The 26,126-nt window shown below is 42.9% G+C and overlaps 2 protein-coding genes across 11 annotated transcripts in view; one reads left to right on the plus strand and one right to left on the minus strand.

Annotated features, from left to right (window-relative positions):
* Positions 1–10,359, minus strand: part of NGEF (neuronal guanine nucleotide exchange factor) — a 47,884-nt gene extending 37,525 nt beyond the window's left edge. For both annotated transcript variants that reach the window (XM_040074375.2, XM_040074374.2), the window contains exons 1-2: positions 10,204–10,359; positions 2,493–2,550 (exon numbers count right to left, since the gene is read on the minus strand). The gene's annotated coding sequence lies outside the window, so the exon portion shown is untranslated. The remainder of the gene's footprint in view (positions 1–2,492; positions 2,551–10,203) is intronic.
* The window catches only part of NEU2 (neuraminidase 2), a 36,298-nt gene extending 12,416 nt beyond the window's left edge, over positions 1–23,882 (plus strand). For 3 of the 9 annotated variants that reach the window (XM_040074381.2, XM_040074382.2, XM_058421956.1), the window contains exons 4-5: positions 20,815–21,019; positions 22,772–23,882. In XM_040074381.2, the coding sequence (XP_039930315.1) occupies positions 20,819–21,019; positions 22,772–23,710 (1,140 nt within the window). In that variant the 5' untranslated portion in view covers positions 20,815–20,818 and the 3' untranslated portion in view covers positions 23,711–23,882. Of the gene's footprint in view, positions 1–13,759; positions 13,955–14,117; positions 14,161–14,314; positions 14,353–14,912; positions 15,039–15,439; positions 15,520–20,814; positions 21,020–21,677; positions 21,754–22,771 lie in introns of those variants that run through there. The other 6 variants (XM_040074380.1, XM_040074383.1, XM_040074386.1 and 3 more) reach the window with 6 other exon arrangements.
* The last annotated feature ends 2,244 nt before the right edge of the window (positions 23,883–26,126 follow it).

Here is a 26,126-nt window from a genome sequence, read left to right on the forward strand (position 1 = left end):
AGTGGCCACGTCCTTTTTTATGAGGGTGAAAATGCTGTGGAATAGAAGGTAAAAACTGAAGAGAAAGCTCTATAAATCTGTCTATTATGTGTGTACTTCTCCATGTAACAGAAAAATTAATGCCTCTTATAGGGCTGGGTGTCTTCTAATACTTATCAACAGCATTCATTCCTGCCATGCAGGTAAGTGAATAAAAATCCATAACTGTCGAGTATGGAGGTAGAATAGACAAGATTATATAGTGCAGGGGCTTGATTTGCTTTCCCAGAGTTCCCCTCCCCCCTGGCAGAGTTGCCAGTGTACATCCTTATTAACACAGGGACTTAATAAAAATCCTTTGCTCTGTGTGTCAGTATGTGGACTACGCCAGGACTCCCAAGAATTTTTAGGAGGCACATCACAACAGCAAAACGTCCATTGATCCTTCAGCCTCTGTAGGACTGGGTAAAATTTAAATGGATTACTTAAGCATTCTCTGGTCCTTTGCTGAATTCTTTCAGCTGTCAAAGTCTTTCTGAGTATATAACATGATTTTGTGACTGATAGGGCTGTATAGGAGATACGAATATAAAATTGACAGCAGGCTGAGAGAAGGACATAAAACTGTGCTGTGGATTAGTTAGATGCTGTTTTAAGAAGTCACATGTATCACTGGTTTGATATGTTACAGTATATCCAAGATACAAGATAGCTTAGAAAGTAGGTGTTTCAAATTTTTTATGGGTCTTCTGCAATCTCTGTGAACTCGTGTTCCACAAATGTTTCCCATGCTTGTCCCCAGGGTCACTCCAGCAGACCCTGGGACGTCATCTGCGAATCCTCTGCTTTCCAATATTTTTGAAGGCACTATGATTTATCCTTATAAAGAGAAGGTCATTTGCTGAAATCATGCACTGGGCATGAGCTTCTTGGCTCTGCAGAGGAGAATGTCTGCTTTCTTCTTTCATAACCTGAACCACATCATGCAGCTCTAAATTTGGATCCTGACTTCAGTTCTGCCTTTTGGACTGTTTGGAACTATGGTGGTTGCTCTGGGACTATTTCCAGTGTTAATGGAAGTGTATGAAGGACCTATTTGTTGGTGATGGTGTTAAGCTTGGTTTATAAACAACTCCAAGGCACCGAGAATCACTAAGCCTGTTTTTTTTGTTTTTTTTTTTTCTGTGGGTGTGTGGAACAACGGAAAAAGAGCTGCGGTTGGAGACAGTTTGAAAAGAAAGAAGAGGCTATTTCTTTTCCTGTGCCTTTCTTTCTGTCCCAAGACTAAATTCCCAAAGGTTTGATCCTTGCAACTGTGATGGAAGTGTGTCTTCTAACTGGACTACAATTAATATTGCAGCTGTAATCCTACTTAACCCCAAACTCTAACAATTGCTACATTTTTTTTTATTTCCCTTCCATAGATTATTTTATGCCTTAGTACTGGAAGAGATGAACCTGTAACAATCTCTTCTACATCAAAGTTCCTCTGTGCTCCAAGTGGCCACCCCTTGTTTATGTGACTCAGACCAGGGCCTGTCTCTCTCATGACCTTTGCAAAGCTGACGTAGCTTTGCAATGCTTAGCAAATTGCTGCTGGTGTTTTATTGAAAAAATAGATAAAGTTTTCACAGGAGCTGCTCACCAGTCAGGATAGTTCCAAAACCATGTAAATGTCCAAAGGGATCATTAGGCAAATAGATGCACACGTGTGCATGGAGAAGGCTGTTTTCCCCTTTCATCTACCTGGTTAATATGAGAGTACATGGATGTTGGGCTTTTACAAAGATCCTTGCCAGAGAAGGAGCACCCTGCATGGACAGGTGACACTCAGCTGGGTTGCCCAAAGACTTAACTATATTTTCAGTGCCCTTGGCAAACCTGTGTGCTTATCTTTGCCAGATACTCCTTATTTTGTTCATCAGAGGAGTGAAGGGTGCCCGTCCTGAAAAATTAATTTGTTTCTAGGTTATAAAACAGTCTCTAACAAGATCCTTGACCAGAAGTAAAGTTAGCAATCGATGAGAGAGAGACTTTCATGTTATCCAGGAGAGGCAGAGGGGTCACTTGTTTAATGTGGTGGTTATAAACAATATATACTGTTTTTCTTCAATGAAGAATTCAAGAACAGAATACATTTCTGAAGTCAATACTTCTGATTTCAAAATTGATACTCTAAGAAAGTCTTGAGAAACCATTTCCTGATACGTCAATCAAATAGTCCTGACTTTTCCAGTTGTTTAGGTGTATTAAAAAACTAGGGATATGTTTAAAGGATGCATTCCAATTTAGTATTACATTTTTCTAGTAGTAGTCAAACTATTCAGTGACAGAGAATGGCTCAAGCACATGTAGACCTTAACTACCTCTGAGTGTTTGTAGAGAAGTTTTGAAGAAGGTATTCATCTCTGATAGTCAGAGGTAGGTGAGTGCCAGGTCTCTTGTCAGGAGTACTCCCTCCCAAGTACATTCACAAACCACGTTTAAATCACATGGCTTGAGTCACCACCCACCTGAATGTGCTTTGCAGGCAAACACTTCTCTGGAGCTCCTGGAGACCAAAGTAGCAGTCTGAAGGGAAAAGGGAGAGATGACAACAGTGAAGCCAGCAAGTGATGCACGTACAGCAACACTAGAAATATGCGTTTTGACTCACACATAAGCCAGCCTCCAGGAATTTGACTATATAGAAATTTTACTTGCTTGTGTAAAAAACTGGCATTTACCAACAAATGCCATGAATTTGTACAAGAACAGCTAAACTCAGGGATGTTGGGTAAGATGCTAATATAAGCTGTAAAAGGGACTGAGGTTCCTAGAACAGTGTGGACCTGGACAAATGGATGTGTGTAGGAAACAGGGAGCACTGCTGCCTCTGGGAGGGTGGGACCGGAGGTGTTTTCAAAGCATAAGCTGTCTGTGGATGTGACTACTGTATAAGGAGAGTGAACTTAGAGGGGTATGAAGGGAATCAGATCAGGGTATCAAAGGTGTTTTAGGTGTAACTTCTGTTAACTAGCTAGGGCTAATCAAAGATAAGGATGCTTTTAGTAGCAGAAGCTGCAGACTGAAAGCTGAGTTTTCACCTGTGCATACATGCAGGTATTTCAAATGAGTTTATTATGGGCAGTTTGGGGTGGGAGTCTGGAGCAGGAGGTACATTCTGGCACCAGCTGAGCATCTCTCCCTCATCCCACGATGTGCCAGGCAGGCACAGCTAAACCTGGCAGAGGCAGACTGTGTGGTCTGTCACGGGTGGCAGCCGCAGTGGGCACTGGTAGCAGAGGGAACTGCTGGGGTCTGGCAGCCCTGAAAAGCCAGGCTGGCTGCCTCAGCTGCTGCTGAGACAGGAGGTGTGTAAGTGGTATCTGAGCTGCTGGAAAGAGTCACCTCCTTCCATGCCAAACCTGCAGCTCCACATGCTCTGGTCCCTCTCTCAGTGGCAGTTTTCCAGAGCTCCAGCACAGCAGAGCAGGCAGCTGGATCATGGATTCTGTGCTTCCCTAGTACTTTGCTGTCCTGGATAATGGGCTATTTTGGTGTGCCTGGTGCTGGTCCTGATCTGACAGCCTGTGCCTCTGGGAGGATTTTTTTCTGCACCCTGTCTTCCACTGCGACAAGGCAATCATTTGTGTGGGGAATTATTTGGCTCCCTGCTCTCAGCCTTCCCTGAGATGGAAGGGGTGCAGCAGGAGACTGGTGGTTCTCCTTGCTGCTGAGTCCAGTCTTTCAATAAATACCTAATGCCTCTTTAAAGAGGGGCTGTATTGGCTGACTGAAAATTGTTAAGTGCTGTAATAAGGAAGTTAACACAAGGATTTTGAAATGAAAACTGCTCAATTTGCTGATAATGTACAACACTGTTGCCCAGCCTGGGAGAGTAATGAAGATTGCTTAATTAAAACTAGACACAGACTGAAATCTCCAGCTGTGTGACTCAGTGATGTTTCAAAGCAGAAAATAACAAGTATGAATACAACTTGACTAAATGGTTTGTCTATATAGGGACATGCAGTCACAGAAGAATTGCCCTTGTCTGACTGTATAATGTGTCCCTACCACCACCAGGAATAAAGATAACAGTATTGATGTGTCTGACTGTCCACTCAAATATGCAGGTGAGTGCTCTCAGCACACAGGGCAATGAACCCCTACCCTGAGTTACCTAGTGCTGTGTTAGTTTTGCCCTCAGCTCAAATCCATCCATGGCTGGATGCCCCTTTAAATGATGTCTAGCTCCACATCATTTTGTTTTGGGGCTCAATGGAGAAATTGCTGTCTTGGCTGTGGTGTGTTTATGCTGTAGAAAGGCAGAAAATCTTATAATCTTTTCTTCCTTTTTATGTGTTCAAGTTGTTTCAAGTGTAAAAGCCCTATTTTGACTCCTTTGGAAAGTTTTGCCTGCTGAATATAAGGATGCACCTTTCATGTATATTTGATGAACCAGACAGAGCTCTTTTAAGACAAAATTTTGACTTCAAGCCCTTATAAATAACATGGCTCCTTTAATATTTATTCTTTAAATACTGTCTGAATGTACATGCAAATGCTAATTTAGTTGCATCTTAATGTTTTAATTTTAAAATGCTTTTCTTAAAGTCTTGTGCAAACCAAAACCAAACCTCTGTCTCCCACCAGCAACAGTCCCCCATTACATCCATGCTCATGTGTTAGGCAGTGACTTTTGTCCATCTTACTTGGTTTTAATTGGAGCAGAATGTCACCTCTAAACTCCTTCACTCTGCATGATAATGAGGCAAACCCAGCTCTGCTGGTATGCAGCTCAGTCCAAAATCCAGCAGCAGGCCTTACTCATCGGCAGCCGCTCTTGCTCACGTGGGTGCCAAACCCTTAAGGAGTGCCACATGTGAGAGGACCCTGACAGAGGCTCTGGGGCTCGGCACAAGCTCAGGCCTGCATTCACATCGGGAGATATTTCTGTCTGAGTCAGGGGAATAGTAACACCCACAGACTCAGCCCTAGGCTCTGGCAGATTTAGCTCTCAGCAGATGCAGCTAGGAATTCGTTTAGCCTCATCAGTGGCTGAGGTGAAGGCACAGACTTGGAGCCAGTGTGAGTGTGGTGGTCTCACGTGTCCTGCTGAGCCACCCCTGCCCCAGGGGGACTGACTGCCAGCAGAAGGATGTATGGGCATGGTAACATCTTACTCTAAAGCCCTCACAGCCCTCAGCTGCCTGACTAAGCAAACATTTATATTTTCATTGTTCCTGGTTGGGATCACCATCCTTTGGAACGCTTTCTATTAGCTGGTGGCAAAAGACAGTTAAGCACATGTCCCTGTCCAGAGCAAGGTACATGACAAAGGAATTTCAACTATTTAGGTGCAAGGCCAAGGTATTATTTGATTAAGGCACAGTGGTGGAGACAAACAGGTGGAGCATGAGAACAGACTGACCATGGGGTAAGATATGGACCAAAGAGGTTCGCAGCAGAAGCCAGAGAACATTAGACAATAAGTTTGGGAATGCTGGCTGAAAGAATATCAAATAGTTTGTCCCCATACGTTTCCAGAAATTAAACATTTGTAGTTATTTTGTAAATAAGATTGAATTCTATAACCAGGCTTAAGAGAATCAAACTACAACCATTCCGATTTTGAGATAGTCTTTCAGCTGAGGAAGTTAACATAATAGTTCTATTGCCATGATTTAGTGCTGGTACCTTATTTATAGCAAGCAAACCCAAGACAGAATTATATAGTTCATTACACTTCCGTGACAAAAAAATCCTTTTTGTCTTGCACATATGTTACAGAGAACCTGTTTTAGAAACACTTCAGAGACTAAAAATAAATACATTGGGCCCATATAATAAATCCTCCAAACCATGTGCTTTAGAAACCCTGAGACCAAGTGAATGGGGATGGAGAGAGAAACCAGTACATTTAAAGTGGCTAAAAGTGATTCAAATGTTCTCACTAGATCTAAAAATGTTTCTGGAATTAAGTTCGGGATTGTGGGTAGTTCTATGCATAAAGGTAAGCCTTGTGTCCACAGGACCACCAAATAAGTGTGTTCTACAAATATTACAACACATGACAGAAGAGGTTACATGCCTTCATACCATTCCCTCTGCATGAAACCTGGACTATTTCACTAATTTGTGTAAATTAACTAATGTATATCAATATATACTTAATAAATAACACTAAAAAGCTGCATAATTTTCTGCTGCAGCATAGTTTATCTTTCTTACTCCTTTCTTTATCATTCAAGAACAATTATCTAAAAAGATGTGCTCTCTTATATGCCACTACTAATTGTCATGCCTGCTCAATCCATGCAGGATTGAGTGGTCCAGCCTTATCCCACTGAATTCCATGCTTCATCCCCTGGGTCTCATGTGGTAGATGTAGCCATGGGCAATAGCTAAAGTGTTGAAGAATTTCTCCCCTGGAGCTATACTAAATATGTGTATATGTACATATATACACATATATAAACACACACGTTCTCCGCAGCTGTGTAGAAGGAGTCAACCTAATTTTTAAATCATACAGAAGGGCATAAGTGGAAATACACAAACTCTTCTGCTTTTTATTATAAAACTAATGAACCAAAAATCTGACCTTATTCCTTTCCTTAAACCATTACACATGCAATGGTGAAAATGTATCTTTGCTTGAAGATTTTGAGAGAGTCCCGAGAAGTAAAATGTATAAAATTCATCCTTGTTCTTCTGACATCACTGATACCTCCCTACTAACAAGAACTCCTGCCTCTAGAGGAAGCCCCCTTTCCTTCTTCCTGCTGTTTATGAAATGTTCTTGCCATTGATGCCATCCCATTCCTTATTTCTGCTGAGCAGACACTAGTGAAATTGTTTCTAAGTAGCTGTGGTTGAAAACTCAGGAGGTTTTCCAGGCTTATCTCTGGAACTAAGTGAATAATTAAAAAACAAATCACTGCATCTCCTAGGCTGGGTGGAGTACACAATTATCAGCTCAGGGCTTGGGGGCAAATCACAGGATGTAGCCTGAAATCAGGAGATACCCATGTACTGTGCAAGTACAGGAAGGCTCTCAGCAGTTTGCCTGATGATCTCTTCTGTTTTGCAGGATTGCACGTGGGAGTTGCGAGTCCTTGTTCCTTTTTGTTTGTTCTGTCTGGGCTGCGTGAAGCCTTCTAGCCATGGAATGTGTATGCAATGTAGAACTTAAAAACTTGAAGGACTGAGGTATAGAAGCTTTAGTCTCTGATGAAATAATTTAGTCAAAAACATAGTACCAGAAATAACATCCAGGGTGTAATGCCTTGGTGAAAGTAGAGAGGCTTAGCAATGCTAGGACACTTGGAACAGGAGGATTAACAGATGTTTTGGTTGAAGCTTTTCAAGACAGACTCATTAGTAAGCAGACAGGTCAAGTATCCCTTGGGCAGACAAGACCTGTGCTGCTCTTGGGAAAAAAATATAATGATGCTCGCTTCTATTTCTAGATGTGCTGGTTGTGTATTAGACACTTGTTATGGAAGGAATGAGCATAGGTGGTTGTTTGAACTGCAGAGAGGTAAGAATTCATAGGGTTTTTCATTTGAAAGGTTCCATACAGAAGCAGGGAAAGAGAAGGCTAATTTTGTTGATCAAGAAATAGTAGAGTTCTCACTTTTTCCTCCCTTGGTATTCATTGGGTGGAGGGTCCAAGGAGTGCCTGTTTGGTGAATGTGCTTGCAAATGTGTAGCTGCAAGGGAGTCAGAAGTCACTAAGACATCAGAATCCTGTTAGGCTGGTTACTGCTAGCTTGAAAAGCCAGGCAGGTTTGGAGTGCTGCCATGCCATGCTATCCTTGTCAACTGCATCAAGCTAATTTCAGCTAATTTCAAACATGACATAAGCTGATTCTATTCTTACAGCCTGTTGCTCTGGTTTTTTAGTAACTCAGGAAAAGCACTTGATACACAACTTTGGAAACTCATTAGCAAACAGCATTTGACGGATGCAAACTTCCCCTTCAGAATGGCCGTTTTTAGACCCTGGCAGGAAGAGAAGCTTGCTGGACTTGCAGCTCCCAACACAGAATAGACTCTTCTCTCCCAGTACTGGGTGAGTAGCCCAGGGCTTAGGCAATCAAACCCAAGCCTTCCCCACTTGCCTCTAATTTGCCAGGTGCAGCACTAGCCAGCACGGCACTGTAGAAAATGAGGGACGTGCAGTGCTCTGGCTGCATGCATATCCGCAGGGAGTCTCCATCTTCTTCTCAAATTAAAGCCACGGTATCCACAACTGCAATTCTGTAGCTCACTTTACCCAAGCACTGGGAAAGGTTGGCAAAACTTTCTTTCCCTTCTGGATCTTTCCCTCTAACAGCAGTTTTTACCCTCCTCTTCATTCCCAGTTTTTAAACACAGAAAGAGGAAGGCTGGGATGAGGGTAGTGAATCTCATGGCTGTGGCACAGTATCAGGTTCTGGGAGAGTAGATGTAATTTCTTAGCTCTTCTGCAGTTCCCTGGGCAATCTTGAGCATGTCATTCTTAGTTCCCCATCTCTAGACTAGGAGCAGTATATTACAGTGTGTAAATACTCCCGCATTTTCTATAGTCTTTTTTTCTTCTGAGTTACTCGAGCGGGAGTTCAATGTAAGTGCGAGAGCATGATATGAGATAAACTGGTGTGCTCAAAAGAACTCTGGAACATACTGTAATTAAAGGAAAAAATGAACTGGTTTGAATATTCTCTTGGTTTTGGTTATTTTTCATTTGATGTTTTCTACACTTCAGTCCCCAAGTGAAAAACAAGCATCTTGTCTAGATTTCCAGTTCCTCAGCGGCCCTGTTGTTCTTTTTAAGTTTTATTTGAGCTAACTGCAACTGCTCCTAAAAGAGGTTCTTGTTTTAGGAATTGCCCCCTTTTGGAACATCAAAGTCCAAGTTTTGCAGATTGAGTAACCTGCCTGACCTGTTTTTTCATAGACATCTGTTTCCAAGATGATTTCACATAGGAAAGAGAAAGGCAAGAGGGAAATGAGACTCCCCAGATTGTTTCAGGCTTTACTGAGTCTTGTCAGTTTTCCTTATTTTAGATATCACGGGGCAGTTTCCATGGGCTGCTGCTTGGAAACATGAATTATTTCCTCCAGTAACTATTGGGGAGAAAAATGATAGTTGCCTATAGAAATCAAAGAACAAGCTACTTTCAAAAGGAAAACCTGAGTGAAATCCCCAAATACTGACAACATACTCGGGGGACAGATTAGGGTAATTATATTGTCAAAGCGTTTTACATTGTCTTGCAAATGTCCTCGCCAAAATATAGCAGTGTAGGACAATAGGCTCTATAGGTTCTTCTTGTCTGGCAGTTACTGTGGTGTTTCACACATACTCCTGTACTTAAAGTTTTTCTCAAAGTAAATTTGAGTCCCAATTTGAATCTGTAGAAAATCAGCCCTGAATAAAATTCCTGTCTGTCTCTTAAAATGGATGCCAGCCAATTCATACTTCTTTCAGGTTCAGCAAAATATTCCAAATAGCTTCCACTATTTTAGTGCAATTTCCTACTTTCAGCTAGGTCTGGAAGTGACAGCTCCGTTATAACGATCGAAACTGTTGATAGTTTAACATCAGAAGAGCTAGCTTGGGCTTATGAAATGTGAGTCCTTGTTTACTTTGTACATTTAAAAATATACATAATTGCTGGGACAGAGTTCACAGCTACACTGGATTCACAGCAATTGGCCTCCTGAGAGTGAAAGGAAAAATAGGCTCAGGGGAAGGATCAGCCTGGAGTTAAGAGGAAAACAGCCTGGTTTTCATATTTCCTGTCTTTATTTATATATATTTTTTTAAAGCAAGATCACACATAAATGTTTGACAGGAAAAATCACAATTTATGCTGCCCCTGGAAAAATATACACAGCTTGGTTGAGTTTGGAATATTTGCTGTTCAGCTGGTCACATTAATGCCATTCTGTGCAGTCTGGGTCTCCCCTCTGACTCGGCTTCCTCCCTGTGGGTGGTGGGTTTTATGCCTACCAGGTTGTGCCAGTGGTGTCTCTCCTTTCCTCTCCTCTCCTCTCTGTCAGCCAGTATTTCAACAGTGTCACAACTGTGCTCTCTCCAGCTTGCACAGGACTCCTTCAGTGTGACTTTGCTTGTAGAGCAAAGTCAGTTATTTCTTGGGGCCTGGATTTGTGCCTTTGTTTGTCCCTGAGGTTTCTTCCTCAGGCAGTTCCTCTTCCAGCATTCCCCCAGAATAGGATTTTACTCACCTGACACTCAGGGGCTGAGCCAGTCTCTCATTTGCCATCGGGATGAGGTATGTCCAAAACGTCTGAATTAAATCGTTAGGGGTTTGCAATTCAGTTGTGAATCCAGAAGCAGGTATGTCCTACAGAAGTTTGCTGTCCTTCAGTCCTTGTACCTTCCTGTCAGTTCTGCTTGAGAGTAACGTGTCCCTCAGATTTTGTTTGCACAGTTTCCAGAGTCACAGCAAACACAGTTTAAAGGAACAGCTTTCTCTTTACCCAGATAAGTTAGTACAAATATGCCCTGAATGTCCTTTGCACGGCTTGTGCCAAGGCTTAATGACAGGGGATTGTTAAACCTCCCGTATAAATCTTTAACAACTGGGCGAAACTTCAGTCCAAATCTGCAAACTCAAGTGGAAACAGTAAATAGTATTTGCTTCCATTTTAAGGCCCACTGGCTGAGAAACTCCTCTTGCTTTACATTATTTACAGCCATTTGAGATGAAAAGACCTCCATGTTTATGACTATTTTTAGACTGCCATTTCTTAATTACATGTGTGTTCACATACCTGGGCACTGGGGTGGATATAGCAGAGCCAGGCAGGTTTTCTTTTAAGACTTTTTGGATCAGTTCAAATGCCTGTGATAATTTTCCCTCTTAAAATAATTTCTTATTACCAGGCTACTTGCTTGCTATGATTTGAATGTCCCTCTTCTGGGGGCAACTTAGGCCCAGTGCTTCAAAGGAAGACAAATAATAGCGCTTGCTTAGATCAGTGCTATTCCTAGGAGAGCATTTTCCCCTCATCCTCGGATAACTCCTTTGCATTTTTAAGATTGCATTTGGATTGACTCTTAGAAAAAGCATCACATAGCCTGCTGAATTTGATGCTAATCTTTCCTTTGGGTTTTATTTTCTTTTTGAAGTTCACTGAACTTGCCAATTGTTTTGTTCATTTCAAAATATTTTAATTGGTCACAACATTACTCTTTTTAAAATGCAGCTCTATGCCCAGCCTACTCTGTAGAAGATGTTCTGAGTTAAGCCTGGGTTAATCTGCGTTCAGACACAGAATCATGCTCACCAGCGTCAGTGTCCCTTTTTACCAGCTGAAGGCCTGGCCTGGGCATAGAGGGCTGCCAGCAATAAATCCTGTAATGATTAATCAAGGGCACCATCAGGCCTGTGCACTCCTGTTCTGAGAGCTGGCAGGACTCAGGAATGAAGGATGCAGTGGAATTTGGGCTCCTCTCTGTTGCAAGAGTTGCGTGGGGTGAATCTAGCTAGCCTTGTGCTTCAGACTTGCTTATCTGGGTGTCCAAGCACTGCAGAATACATGAAGCAAGGAACTACGTTTTTATTGCATTTTCCAGTCCTTAAATTGCTGTAGTGACTCCTTCTCAGTGTTTTTTTGAGGGCTAAATAAATCCTGCTTCTACAATCCTCTTTATGTATTCAAACCTCACCACCTCACCACCTCTCTTCCTTCGCTTCCCATAGATTGTGCCATTTGTTTTGTTAACAAAAATAAAGTGTATTTTCTTTTTTGTTCCAAATGGGCAAAGTAAATGGAGAAATGGTGTAATGTGTATAATAGGCAGGCTGTTTATTGGGTGTTGTCTCTCACAGGGTGAGGAAGCTTCCCTGTGACGAACCCATGACTCATGGAGTTCCAGAAGGCTTACAGGTCTGCTATGGCGTAATGCTGTTGCCCTTTGAGTAAAAAGTTGTGTTTTTTTGTGTTTTTTTTTTTATTTTTTTTTTTTTTTATTTTGTCCATTTTTTTTCCACAAGGTGAGAAAATAAATTGTATTTTCTGTGAGAGAGGCACTAGCAGCAGGATTCTGTGCTTACTCCTCCTGATGGAAATCACAAGTAATGTAAGTGGAGTCAGTGGAGTGTGAAAGAATACAAACCCAGAGTCCCTTCTCCTCATGCCTGTTGCACCTACAGTTGATAAGGATAGTGAGGTGATGGTCTCAAATGTGCTTATAGGCTTAATTCCCTAACTAGAATTGACATTAAAAGAAAACAGTGGATGTTTTCTCATCCAGTGGACCCTGTTTCCCAAAGAGCTCTGCCATTAGCATTTGCTTGTTACATTCATTATTATTATTACTTTGGCTTTTTCTTGCTTGTCTTTTTTTTTTTCCTTCCTGGGCAGAACAGACTTTTAGTCAAAGCCCCAGTCTCTAGGATTTATCTTCTGCACCAAGGATGCCATGTTCCCCAATGCCTGGAAAGCAGCACATCATATTTGAATTAGAAATTGCAGTACCGTGTAACTGCTGCTTCACGTGGTCTGATCCTGCAGACCTCTTGATTTGAACAACAGCTGCCTGACAACAGCAGCTACACTGCACAACATAGCAAAAACACTGAATTACCTGAGCCAGCCTTGCCTTTCTAATGATGTTGGGATTTAATGGAATCAGGTTTGAGCATTTTGCAAGGGAAATATACATTGACAATTTTTAATGGGCTGCATGTCACTCACTAGATGTGCCATCTCTTGTTTTCCTGCTAATTTCTTTTCACACATGCTCATGAGCATTAGCTAATGAATTCTTTTCCTCAGCCTCCATTTGCAGCTATTGCCGTAGCTTTCCTAAGAGGTGGCACCCAAAACTGAACACGGTCCTCCAAATTCAAATGCTCCATTGTTCAGGATTCTGTCATTATATTATCTTCTGCATTATTTTTATATCCTCTTATTAATGCACCCACACACCCTATTTGCATTTTTTAACCTTTTTAAAAACGTTTTCATTACAACAATCAGATATAAGGGCAATGAAGTGAGTGTGGAACAATAGAAGTGAAGATTTTGATCCTCTTCAGACCTAAACCTGTTTTAAACTTCAGTGGTGACACTGATTTTGATTTACACTGAAAGAGGGAGGATCGAGCTGTACTTGTCTACAGTGGGACATCCATTTTTGACAGTTAATAAGGAACAGTTTTGTAAAATAGTTTCAGAACACAGCATGTTGTTTGGGAAAAGCACTTTTTCTTTTATCAGAAAGGAAGGGTTTTGCCAATAGAGGTCTGTGCTGTGGGCTACAGGCTGAAGAGCAGTGCTGGAGCCTAGATGCTGGCAGTGGTGTTGGTGGCTGCAGGGAAGCAGTGCAGGGTGCCTGCATGTTGATTGTGGGGCTGTCCTGCACAGGCACTGGGATTCACTCATTTTAACCTCATAGCAGGACTAAGCAGCACATCCTTCATTTTAGGAGTAGATTTATGCTTTCTAGACTGTTAGCTTCTGCACAGCCATGTCTGATACTGGTCCTGGGGAGAGGGTCAAAGGCAGGGCACCCCAGCTGGCTGCAGTGGGACGTGTGGAATCTTACCTGGAGAGGAAGAGATGGTAAGGGAAGGTGGGAGGTAGCCAGAGGCAGAGCTACTCTGCCATATGCGTGCTGTCACCATAGCTCATGGAACCATACCAAGCCACACTTGGGACTTCCACTCAGAAGAGAGGGACAACTAGTTTTAAGCTGCAGCTGGGAAAGGTGATTACTATGAAACAAATGAGTATTTATGGGTTGACTGGCTGCAGAAGTGTGTGACTCAGAAAATCACCTGAATAATACTGCTGCTAGCCAGAGAGAAGAAAAAGGTGAAGAAATCCATAAAGCAATCATTCACGTCTTGCTGTCTGGCAGACTGCACCTTAGAAGCCTCTTCAATGTCTTTCTTCCTCCATTAATTGCTTCTGCTTTACTTGACACTGGATTTTCCCCAGGAGCCGCTGTTAATGTTAGTATCTGGTGGGTATCAATGACATTGTCCCTGGAGGGACTTTCCCCTCACACTGTTGTTTGATTTCAGGTAATGCAGTGAGATAGAAATGTCTTTGTTCTTCTCTTTTGTGCCCCAATTAAGGCCGTACTTTACTTGCCCATTTAGGCAAGGTTCGTAAACAAGGGGCGTGGTTTTACAATGCAGATGCAATGGCTAAGTGCTACTCTGAGTGGTGAGTCTGCTCCTTCTGTCAGCAGCTTCATGCTCCTGAGCTGCAGATTCTGCTGCTTGATGGACGACTCTTGCTGATGCAGTCCAGGACAATGATCCAGCAGAAATGGTTCACTTTTTTTTTTTTTTTTTTTTTTTTTTTTTCCCTGGATTAGTTTTCTGCCAGTTTGATATCCTCTGATGGCTTGCCAAGGTAAGATGAGCATTCCTGCTGGCACAGGAAAGGATATAGGGTTGCTCAAGAGAAACAGAGTAATATAGAAGCATTACCTTAATTTGGTTGGTCAGCTGATTTGTTGTAAATCCACACCTTTGCAGCTTCCTATTTGGCTTGCACAGATCAACCATAACTGCCATCAAATAAGGAGACTTTTCTTACTCTTTTTCCATGTCTAGCAAGATCTGTTCACAGGATTGTTATTCTCATTATTTCAGATCACTTCAAAGACAAGAAGTGTTAATGACAGCAGTGGAAACTCAGTAGAAAAGAGGGGAAAGCAAGGGATACAGCAAGAAATGGCATATGAAATGGGATACTGTTGTCATCTCTGACAGCAGTAGCACAATGTAGTTGTGAAATTATTTGCTTGGGTACTTGCAGCATCTGCAGGTGCCTGCTCTCAGCCAGCCAGGGCACAGCTGGGAAGAAGGGCTGCTGCCCTCCCTTTCTTCCTCAGGTGTGACCTTAGGCTTGTTTTCTCCCTATTTCCCTGCTTGGTTCCCCCCAGTAGCTCCTTGCCTGCAACTGCTGGGATGGTTTGGTTTTGGAACACTTCCACAGAGGCTCTGGGAGCTGCATCTGAATGCATCAGCATGTTATTCCTGCATTCCTGAGTTAACCCATCTCTTATCCAGAAAGAATATCTTGATGGGTTGGAGGTGTGTGAAGCTAGAATGTTAGATTATCACAGTGCCATCACTTGTTGGTTATAACAGTTTTGTGGGTTCTTTAGGCAAACAAAAGAACTTTAGGGTTCTTTTCCCAGAGCTCATACTCTGAGAGAAAGCACTGGGAGTCTGCATGCTGCAGCCAGAGCGACTTTGCCTTCTTCAGTACCAGGGGAGTAGGGTCCAAGAAATAAGAGAGCATGCTGAACTGTATAGAACCGACAGCTGTGCCACAGTGGGACAACCCATGCAGGTAGAAATATGCTGCTTAATTAGTATGATAATGTAAAAGTCTTTCCCTATTGTTTGTCTGGCTCACAAGGAACCACACCTTACATGCAAAACAGGTTTGCTATTTAAATGTAAGCTTGTGTTTATATGCTAGCCGATAGGTTTTTCTGGGGATCCAAGACAGCTGGCACTGCTGCCAGCAAACAATTTTTCAGGTTGGAGACTAGTTGGTAAGAGTGTGGTGAGCATCCTTTTTGTCTAATCCAATAGGAGTGCTTTTTGCTTCTGTTTTCTTTTTTTTTTCCTTTTGACGTGACTTCCAGAAGACGCAGAGTAAAAAAGGTATTTTTCCCTTTTTCCTTTTTTATTCTTTTCCCTTTTTTATTCTTTTCCTTTTTTATTATTTTCCTTCTTTTTTTTTTTTCTTTTTTCTTTCTTTTTTTTTTTCTTTTCTTTTCATAACTGTGGACATTGCTAGGAACTAAAAAGGTAAATACAACATTTTGTAGGTTCAAGTAGGAATGCAGTTTGTGTATTCCTCCACCAAATATATTTTAAGAAAAATACTGCTGCTTCATGTAATTCCTCTCTCCTGCTAAGAAAACCTCCCCTGTAAGGCACAGGAGTTACTGCCAAGCTGAGCCGCAACAGTTTGAAAGCAGACCCTGACTGATTGATTTTTTAGGAAAGCATGTACTGGGGAGATAGAAAATCCCCTTGTAAATATGGTATGAAGTTTTTACCACATAAGAAGCTTTCTTTTTCTACTGTGGTTAAAAAGTTTAGTTGAATTGGCTGCTGGATTAAAGTAACTCCAGTTTTGTGTCTTTTTCACTTTTCAATTCTGAATGGTTTAGTTTGTTCAAGGTTTATTGTTTGACAGTTTTTGCTGATCACATCTTTCTGACTTTACATTGAGGGTGATTTAGTAGATGAAATAAACGTGTATTGCCTGGCTTGTTAAGAAATTCCATAGCCTAGATTTAGTGTAGGGTCTCTTCTAGGGGAATAAGCAGGCTGGAGATGGAGCACTCTGATGCTGGGCTTTGGCAGAAACAGGCACAGTCACGCTGCTTAGGAGGGAGGAAAACTTACGCACAGGAGTGCACTGTGTAGCAATTATTCTAGAACCAAACTGTGTCTTCTATTTCTTAGCCCAATATAACTGGAACACGACTACTTCTGGGTCCCCTCTATGCAATATCCCAATGGAAATGTCTTATTTCCTGTCAAGTGAGACAAGGAGTGTGTTTTGGCATAACGCTTTGTTGATTTTACACATTTGGAAAACACTGTAAGTTTAGGTCTGAGGTTGAGTAGAGAACAATCAGTCTTGGGTTCTTGTGGTTGCCTTGAAAAGTAGATTTTTATTTGAGTTTTACACGTGACTCTGAGGTTTTTGATTGTTTTTTTCCCCCAGACTCTCCCTGAATGGGTTGGATAGTTCTTTTGGGACCTATCTGAAACCATTCCACAACAAGCTACCTGCTGCACAGAGTGCAGAACTCCCTGACAGCGACCAAGGGATCGAGTTCATTATTACCTCATTTCTGTTGTTTTGTTTTAAAGACATGCTGTCATTTCAGCTTGGTTCTGATCATGTTCAGAACAGGTTTTTACAGAAGCTGAGGCCAGTGGAAATGTTATGCTTTTTACTCACTTTTTTTGGAGAGGATTAAATAAACATGCAATGGCTCATCCTGCTCCAAGTCCATGTGAGCTGCCTTGAAGGACAGAAGTGGAAGGAACAAGTACCCTCTCCTGGCATCCACCAGCACCTTTTCTTTACTGCCACTTGGCCTCCTGCTAGGCATTAAATTCACCATAAATTCACTTGTTGACAGCTGTTATTTCTTTTGACTCTTCTGGTGTGCTGGAAACAGTCTCTGCTTTGGAAATCATTACAGCTGTGTAACTTGCTAATGATGAGTAATGGCTTCCTCCAGTTTAACTTCTCTTAGTGTTTCCAGTGTGCTCATCTTTCCATGTCTGCCCAGTCCTGCCCAGAGGTGAGGTACTGCATCTCAGTGCAGCAGCTTCCCTGGTGCCCTGGAGAGGAATTGCAGGTAAACATCAACCTCCCTGAACAAGACACTTTGCAAGGATAAGCCTAGAAAATAAATCAAAGACTCCAGTAAATACCAAAATGCAGTAGGGGATATTGGCTTAATGGCTACGTGATAAATTTCCCTTCTCCTCATTAGCACCTGGGTCATCCAGGAAGAGGTGACCACCTATGTTCTTTCCTCCTTGGAAAAAAATTACTACTTCCAGTTCCCCTTTCTTACTCCTGTAGTTCACAAAAGTACAGCTAACTCTTCTCTCCAAAGTTATTGAGTTGATACAGCTCTGAGCAACTTTTGTCTTCATGTGTATAGCTCTCCAGTCTCTTGCTTGTGTTTCAGGTCTTTGTATTCCCAGAAACTTATCTTTTTTTCCCAATATAGCTCTTAGTATTTCAAAAGATATTGCTGTGATGTTTGTTTTGCCCACGTCCCTGGGGCATGCTGCCTGCAACACCATATTTTTTCCTTGCAGGCCAGCCAGTGCTATTTCAGTAGGGTTTAGAGACCAAGTTGCATCGTGGACACATGCATCCCCTGGCAATGTAGCCTTGGAAGGACTAGCGAGTGTGATCTGAATTCCTGCAGACCTGGAGTATGAGCATCGGAACACTCTTCATATGGCTGTCCAGTCGATGATTTGCCAATTTTATTTCTTTTTTTTTATTCAGGAGGGTCTAGGTAGTGGGCATGCCTTTGAATACAGGTTGTGGTCAAAAGAAAAATCAGTTCCTTTCAGTTGGCTGGACAAGTAAGTAAAGCAGCACTATTTTTCTTTCGTTTGATATATATATATTGATATATATATATATATATAATGAACTTTAAGCTTATTTAAAGATCCTGCATTTTTGATTCCGTGTGAAAATCAAGCTGTTATGACTCAATCTCTGCATGAGAATCCACAAGGGAGAATGTAGAAGAAGCTGAATATTGACTTTGTGTGTTTCAAAAAGGATGGAAAAGTTTCTTTGCAGATGGATACATAGCATGTATATATATGCATACAGCCATAATACCCGCACTGTGTGTAGAGAGTGTATGTACAAGTGTACATACATACACACACTCACACGTATCTCTATTTAGTCTCTGGATAGATGGAAATGTCACTTGATTCTAGTATTTTCCTTGATTATAGTTGCTGTGTCCAGGAACCTCAGGCTTGTTTCTATGGCAGCTATTCCCAGTTCAGCTATTTCCTCAATCCCCATTTGGCAGTAAGTGGAAGATGTTGTGACACTCACAGTGAGCATGTCACAGAGGGACTGAGAGTGTGGGCAGAGCTGTGTGCAGGTGACAGGCTCAGATGGGAGGGACATGTGCAGCAGGCTGCAGCATGGCCTCCTGTGGCACCGGTCTCATGGCTTTCCATCAAGGGCTTCACAGGCCAGCCCAGAACTTTGTCTCTCTCAGTTTCTTCCTCTCCTTTATTTTTTTTTTCCCTTTCTTTCCCTTCCCTGTTGCCCTGCTCTGAAACAGGACTGCAGGATCAGGATGGCATCATGAGCAGGAATGCTAGGGAACCTGTGCTGCACTAGACAGGCTGACTAATCTCCCTTTAAATAATCTCCCTTTAAATAGTCTGGAAGCACACTGGTGAGTTTCTGTTTCAGGAGCCATAAATAGCCAGATCCATGCTGGTAAGTAGCGAACAGCACAGTTATTTGTTCTAGGAAGGTCTTGCTATTTCCTTCATGTTATTGCATGGATAGCTGTGATCTGGTTCTGATAACACTCTGTATAGTAGCGGTGCTGCTGCCTTTCCTCACACTGCTGTATCTTCTGTGACAGTGAGGAGGGAGCAGCTCCTGGGAGATAGACTTCCCTCTCCAGTGCCTTTGGATCAGACTGGCAGTGGAGCTGTAGCTTGCTGTGGACTGTACAGCTGGCTTTAGGTAGAGCAGTGCAGTTCAGACCCTTCTGAGTAGTGCTGTGGGTTCAAAAATCTCACTGATATTTATAGCATCTGGAAGGTGAAAGCAAGGAATATTTGAACATTCACTGCCTAGCTGTGGATCTAGATAGAGTGGAATGTATGGTCCTGTGAGCTAGCTAGCCTTGTACTTCAGACTTGTCTGGAAGATAAACTCGGTTTATCTCTGTTCTCCTAACTCAGAAACAAACACTGTAAAATAATAATAATAATAAAAAATTATTGACCAAGTCTGTGTTAGGCTGGCTAATATAATCTTCTTAAAGATGGAAGAGTGCAAACTATTCTCCGGGTAGGTGCATGCACTCTGAAGCTGCCTCCATATCTGGTCTCGAATTATCCAGGCAGCCTTCAAGAACATCAGGAGCTCATCTGTGTCCAGTAGCTGCGATAGCACTTGCCAAGATTTAGGTAAATAGGAGAATCCTCAACAAGGAGGGCAGCAAGTCTTGCCTCAGCGAGGTAGGAGGCATTTGAATTTCTTACTCATAGTGTATTGTCATCTTCTTCCTGCCATCCTACCCACTCAATGTGTCAGAGATCTAAGGCTTGATTTTTTAATTTTTTTTTTTTCTTCCCCGCCTTCTCTGCTGAGCAGGGAATATCCAAGCCTTCAGTTTCTGGTGCATCATGTGAGGATTTTTTTTTCCCTTTTATATTTTTCCTTTTTTTCTTTCTTATTTTTCCCCCATCTGCTGAGATATAATTCCCTCAATCTAATGGCTTTTTTACTGGGGTGAGTTGGCTTACTGGTGCGAGAGGACAGAGGGCCAAGTAAGTCTGAAGTGGGGAAGAGACGATGTGTGGGGGCATAGCACAGACCAGTTGCACAGAGGCAGCTTCTTACATTGTCCCTCATGTTTGCTTTCCTTCATAACATTGTTTTTAAATCATTGTAAGGTTTCTGTTTGGTCAGAAGTTCCATCCAAAGTGATGTGACACCATTCAGACTATTCTTTGATCTTATGGAAGAAGGGGTGTTCTTTTCCTTTCCTTATTCATGCTCAGTGCCATCCTCAAACTGAGGCACACCTGAGGCCAGGGATTGCCTCAGTGTGTAATTTATATGGGATTTTAATCTCATATTTGGCAAAGCAGAAGTTCTGTGCCAAGTTTTGGATACAGCATCAACAGAGAAATTAATGGTCTTCAGAGGGAAAGTACTACAATGTATTATTATCTTCTGAATTATGTAATAAACAAAAAAAACCAAAACTACAGCCTGTGCATTTAATTAAAAAGACAAAACAAAGCACAGCTTTTTTCATTAACTGTATTTGGTGTACTTACCTTTGCAACACTCCAGTCAGACCAACCAGGCTGTTCCTGAGGTAAGTTTGGCCTGAGTTCCAGCTACTTTGCTATGCATAGGTTCTCTTTGGAAAAGCAGAAGGCAAAGACAAAGCTGAAAGTAGCAGAAAATATGTTTCAATGCAGGACAGGTCCCACTGAGCAGAGAGAGCAAAAAGCAGTGGAATCTGCCCCATCACCCTTTTGCTGGGTCAAAACGCAGTGTGCTTTGTCCTCTTCCCCCTAGCACAATGGCTACATTCCCTGTCTTGGAGCAAGAAACACTATTCCAGAATGGTAGCTGGAGCTACCGAATTCCAGCCCTGCTCTACCTGCCGCGGTTCAGCATGATCCTGGCCTTTGCTGAGGAGCGAGAGGACCTGGTGGATGAACACGCCAAGCTGATAGTCATGCGCAGAGGCATGTATGACCCAGCCACGCAGCACGTTCAGGTACCGGTGCATGGAGGAGGGAGGGGACACTGCCCCCTCTTCTGCCCACCTGCCCCCACTGAGCTGAATGCATTGGCCCCCTTGCTGTAGGGACAGAACAGCTTCTCCTCCCCAGGTACAAACCTGCCTATAAATAATGCACATCTCATTATAACTGCTGGGATTCAACCCTGTGGGCAGCTGTTGGGGGGGCTAAAATGGAGTAGATATTCTAGGGGTGGCTTTGACCCATCATTGCAGAGCTGGGGATGCAGATACAGAGATGGGACAAAAGTCCTGTCGTAGCAGGAAAAATGCGGTGGAGAGGCAGAAATACCTCAAGGAAGAGGAAGAAATGTCCCAGCGATGGGGAAGAATAAATTAGTGATCAGTGATTATTCTTTATTTTTTTCAGGACTAATTTCTGGATTAAAAAACAATTGAGAATAACTAGTCTCCCCATGCAAAAAAAGTGTCTGGTTTGTTGGTGCCAGTGAATTGGCTACCTTGTTAACCTACCAGTTTTTATTAACAGTTTTTCTGCCGGGTGGCTGGGGGTGGTAGAAACTCTATTTATAATAATTTTTTGCATATGCAAAGGCATTAGTGTCTTGGGGGGGGGGAAAAAAAAAAAAGGTAATTATATTTTTCTATTCCAAACCTTCGTTGGTTGTCTTAGATTATAGGCTCTTAAGAGCTGGAGTCTGCCTAGCAGAAGCAGCCTCTGAGCACACCTGCAGTGTCATACCATTCAGGTAACATCTTGTATAACTCCCTGTAATTCAGTTAGTGGGGTTCAGTTGGTCATAAATTTAGTAATTTGTGTTCAAATGCTAGAATTTGTTAAAATGGAAATATTAATTTTTCAATAAAAGTTAATATGAGTTGGATAGAAAAAGATAAGATATGAACAAAAAGGCTAATCAGCAAATCAGGGCAGAAAAGCTAATTAATATAATCTTACTGGAAACTACTGCTTTGCTTACCAAGCCAGTAACATTATGTAGTCATAGTTTTCTAATTGCAGTGCTAGTGTTAGAAACATGATTGTGTTATGTGCTATTCATTTGAGGAAAACAGGGCTTGCTGGGTAGTTATACCAGCTCTGTGACCTATTTTCTGAGTCAGACAGCTCAGGGTCCAAATCTCCACACCAGAGCCATGCAATCAGACCTAGCAAGGTGCCTCAGTGTAGGCTGGGTTGTCCATTCACATACATTCACATCAAAGTGGAGGAACAGGAGCTCAAATGAAAAGGGATTTGTCATCATCCAGGATGCTTGAAAAGGGCTTGGGTTTCTCTGTGACTTCCTGAAAAACATTGACACAGCACAGCATCTGTACTAGCACACTTTAATCACCGGGCATGTCTGTGTGTCATATATATATATTTGTGAGGATTTCTGAAAATTCAGCCAATGTAGCTTTTTAAAGGGTGTCATCAGCCACCACCTGCACTGAGATATGGAGCTATCTGTTCCTCAGGAAGTAGTAATTGAACAGGACATAACCCACATGCTTGGTGAAGTGTACATGCTTGTATATACATGTATGAGTGTATATACATGTATGACATGTATATGTCATCTAAATAATTTTCACTTGCCTTTGGTGATACCAGATTGTCTTCCCATTTCTTGCTCTATCCATTATCCTGTTTCTGTTCCTCCCATGCTCTTCTGTAGCTTTTATCCCGACATCCTTGCACTATAATGTGGGTCTCTTTGTAACAGTGTGTTCCGTTCTTGTCTCCCTTCCCATGGGCCCCGGCAGTGGAAAAGAATGGAGACCCTTGTCAGTGCACATCTGGAAGGCCACCGATCTATGAACCCTTGCCCAGTATATGATGAGGTGTCGGGGAAACTCATCTTGTTTTTCATAGCCGTCCCGGGAAAGATCTCTGAGCAGCATCAGCTGAGGACAAAGATCAACCTGGTACGTCTCTGCTATGTCACTAGCGTGGACCAAGGGCGCACCTGGAGCGCTGCCCAGGATGTCACCGACAGGACCATTAGGAATGAGTACAAGAACTGGGCCACGTTTGCAGTGGGGCCGGGTCACGGATTACAATTGCTCAACGAGGCCCGGAGCCTTGTGATTCCTGCCTATGCCTATCGTATCTTGGACCCCAAACAACACCCCACCCCTCATGCCTTCTGCTTCATCAGCTCTGACCATGGGACAACATGGGAGATGGGGAACTTCGTGGGGGAGGAGAGCGCGGTGGAGTGCCAGGTAGCGGAGGTGCATACCTGTGGCAGAAAGGTCCTTTACTGCAATGCAAGGAGCAACAGGGGAGCCAGGATCCAGGCTGTCAGCTACAACCACGGGCTGGACTTCGAGGGCGGCCAGCGGGTTGAAATGCTAACAGAACCTCCCTCTGGATGCCATGGAAGTGTTACTGCCTTTCCACCTCCCCCGGACGCCAGATGTCAAGACAGTTGGTTACTCTACGCTCATCCTACAGACCCAAGGGGTCGAAAAGATTTGGGAATTTACCTCAACAAAAGCCCTTTAAATCCAGCACACTGGACAAAGCCCAGCATCCTCTTCAAGGGCCTGTGTGCTTATTCAGATCTGCAGTACATGGGCATTGGGCCCGATGGATCACCTTTGTTCTCCTGCCTCTTTGAATATGGGACCCGCAGACAATGTGAAGAGATGATTTTTGTCATGTTCACCTTAAAGCAAGCCTTTCCCTCAGAATACTGAGTCTCAAGCCTTTCCATCAGCATCCCTCTGAAAGCCATCTTTGCTGATGCTTTTTACTGTCATTTCTCATCCCTCAGTAAAAGGTCTTTTTTTACTCCGGCTTCACACATAGTGTCGTGTTGGCTTGTTCTGTCTGTAGATTGTGAAGTCCATTAAACATACCACAACTTCACATGTTTGGTTTTGTTTTCTATTGCCTGTTCTCCCTTCTTGCCTTTCTCTTTGGCTGCCCTTTTACACATCACGTACCCAAAAGAAGTGTGACCTTTGTATAGGGCTTCTCACCTTGAGGTCTCTGATAGACTTCATCAGGCACGTGTGCTGACAGTGCAGGGACTGCAAGGGAACAAATGGCAGCAGGGTTTTGCTGAGTGGTAGTTAGTAAATTGTGGAGAGACTTCTAGAGAGGGCACTGGGCTTATTACCCTATATCTGCTGTCATCTTCTTCAGGAAACCGCTTTGGCTCTGGTAAGGGAGCATTGCTTCTTGCAGCTAATGTAGGAATGCAGGCACCTGTAATTTCCAGGGCTTTCTGTCTCCTTATTTCAGCAAGGCCATGTGATGCCTTGCTCATGGGATACTCCTTGCCAAACTCTTCAGTGTGTTTGGGGCTGCCTTGCTGAGTTCCCAGGCACCCCAGGGGCTTCTGTCTAACTTAACCTTCTCCTTACTTCCCATGCTATGTTTCCTTGCTTAGTCGCCCTTTTGCTTGCACTGCATTGAGGAGGTGCAGCTTCTCAAGTGTAAGAAACCCACAGCCTTTTGTGCTCTGGCTCTTCCCTCTGCCTGGGCAGTGACAGTAGGAGTCATTGAGGGCACCAGGACCCTTCCATGTTGGGGGACAGAGCAAGTGGCAAAATTGGCATTTTGCCTCTGTGGGAACTGCAGGATCAGGACAGGTCTGCAGAGGGAGCTCCCAATTTAGAGTCAGGAGGGGAAGTGCTTGCTGGTCTTTCTAACGCAAGTGCCAAGCTATGATCCACATAGCAACTATTCTTATTGTTGACAACTCTGTGTCTTGTTATTGCAGAGTATTATTGGCATATGAGGCACTATGTCAAACAAATAACATTGCCCCACTTTCAGCAAAAAAACATCAGTGTCAGAGGAAGGAGAACTGACCAACACCAGAGTAGCATAAAACACTCAAGCTGGAAGGTTTTCCACCATAGACAGTTTTTCAGCAGATTTCTGAAGGAAAAAGCTCTAACTTTGGTGAGAGAGATGCTGTTCTACTACTATACAGTGTGTTTTGAAAGGAGGCATTATACAATGACTAGGCAAGGGACTGACCAGAAACAAATGGCTACCAGGCGAGACACATCAAAGCGGATGGAGCTAGGAAAATGTTACCCATGCCTCTGGACAACATTCTGCATATGAACCAGCCTGTGCTTGTTTCCTGTGTGCTGAATCCTGTGTATTTGCACACATCTAATGACTGCAAGAAAAATATGTTTGTTTGCCCTCTTGGTGAAGAAAAACACCTGCTTTTCCGAGATCTCTCAGAACATATCTCTTTGGTAAGCACTAGCAAGTCCCAAAGGATCCTTTGCAGTGTTACTGCTCAGGTCTGTGAGTCTCCTTGCACAGTGCTCCTACCCTTGCCTTTTACTACTGACAGCTTTCATGGGTGGTGGGAAAAGAGGCCCTGACTTTCCTCACTGTGGAGATTTGTTTCAGGGCATCTGGATGCTCCACTTACCAAGGGAGTGAAGGGATCTGGTGACCTTCACAGATACACTTGTAACTTGTTGAGCCTTTCCCAAGCAGCAGGTCAGTAACACGCTGGGCTGGAATAGCAGAGAGGCTCAGGTAGCCAGTACTTTTTGGGTATTACTCATATGCTCTTTAGATGTAGGCCAGAGTCTAAATAACCTTTGTGGCCAAGAGCCTGTCACTGATGCCTAATTAGTGAATGGTATATTTAGACTTCAGCAAAGCTAACTGCTGCCCTATAGACTTAACCTCTTCGTCAGGTACTATGGAATACTTTAGTTTTGTAACATGGAAATGCATACTTAGGTTTTTATCTGGCCAAGCCTGACAGTTCCCATGCTGATGAAATGCACAGGCTGAATATAAGGCAGGGGTGGAGGGGGTGGGGAGGAGGTTGGGTGACCACTGTACATCTTGAATGATGCCACAGACAGTATTTTTTATTGGTTCTGGAGAGGCTGGTGCGTGGACGCCCATCTGGTACAGTACTACCTGGACATCTATAGCAAAACCAGTTTAAATAAAGTGTCTATTGTAGTGTCTTGGAGGTAAGATATTATTCCAAGCTAACAAGCCATTAGGGATCACAGAGCTGTTTATATTAGGGGATTGGGATTCACCTTTTGAGCAGCAGGAGCTGTACTGTGCTTTCTTTTAGGACCAAGAAATACTCACAGAAACCAGCTTGCACATTCA

This window comes from Hirundo rustica, chromosome 10 (assembly GCF_015227805.2).
Source record: "Hirundo rustica isolate bHirRus1 chromosome 10, bHirRus1.pri.v3, whole genome shotgun sequence".
Lineage (NCBI taxonomy): Eukaryota > Metazoa > Chordata > Aves > Passeriformes > Hirundinidae > Hirundo > Hirundo rustica.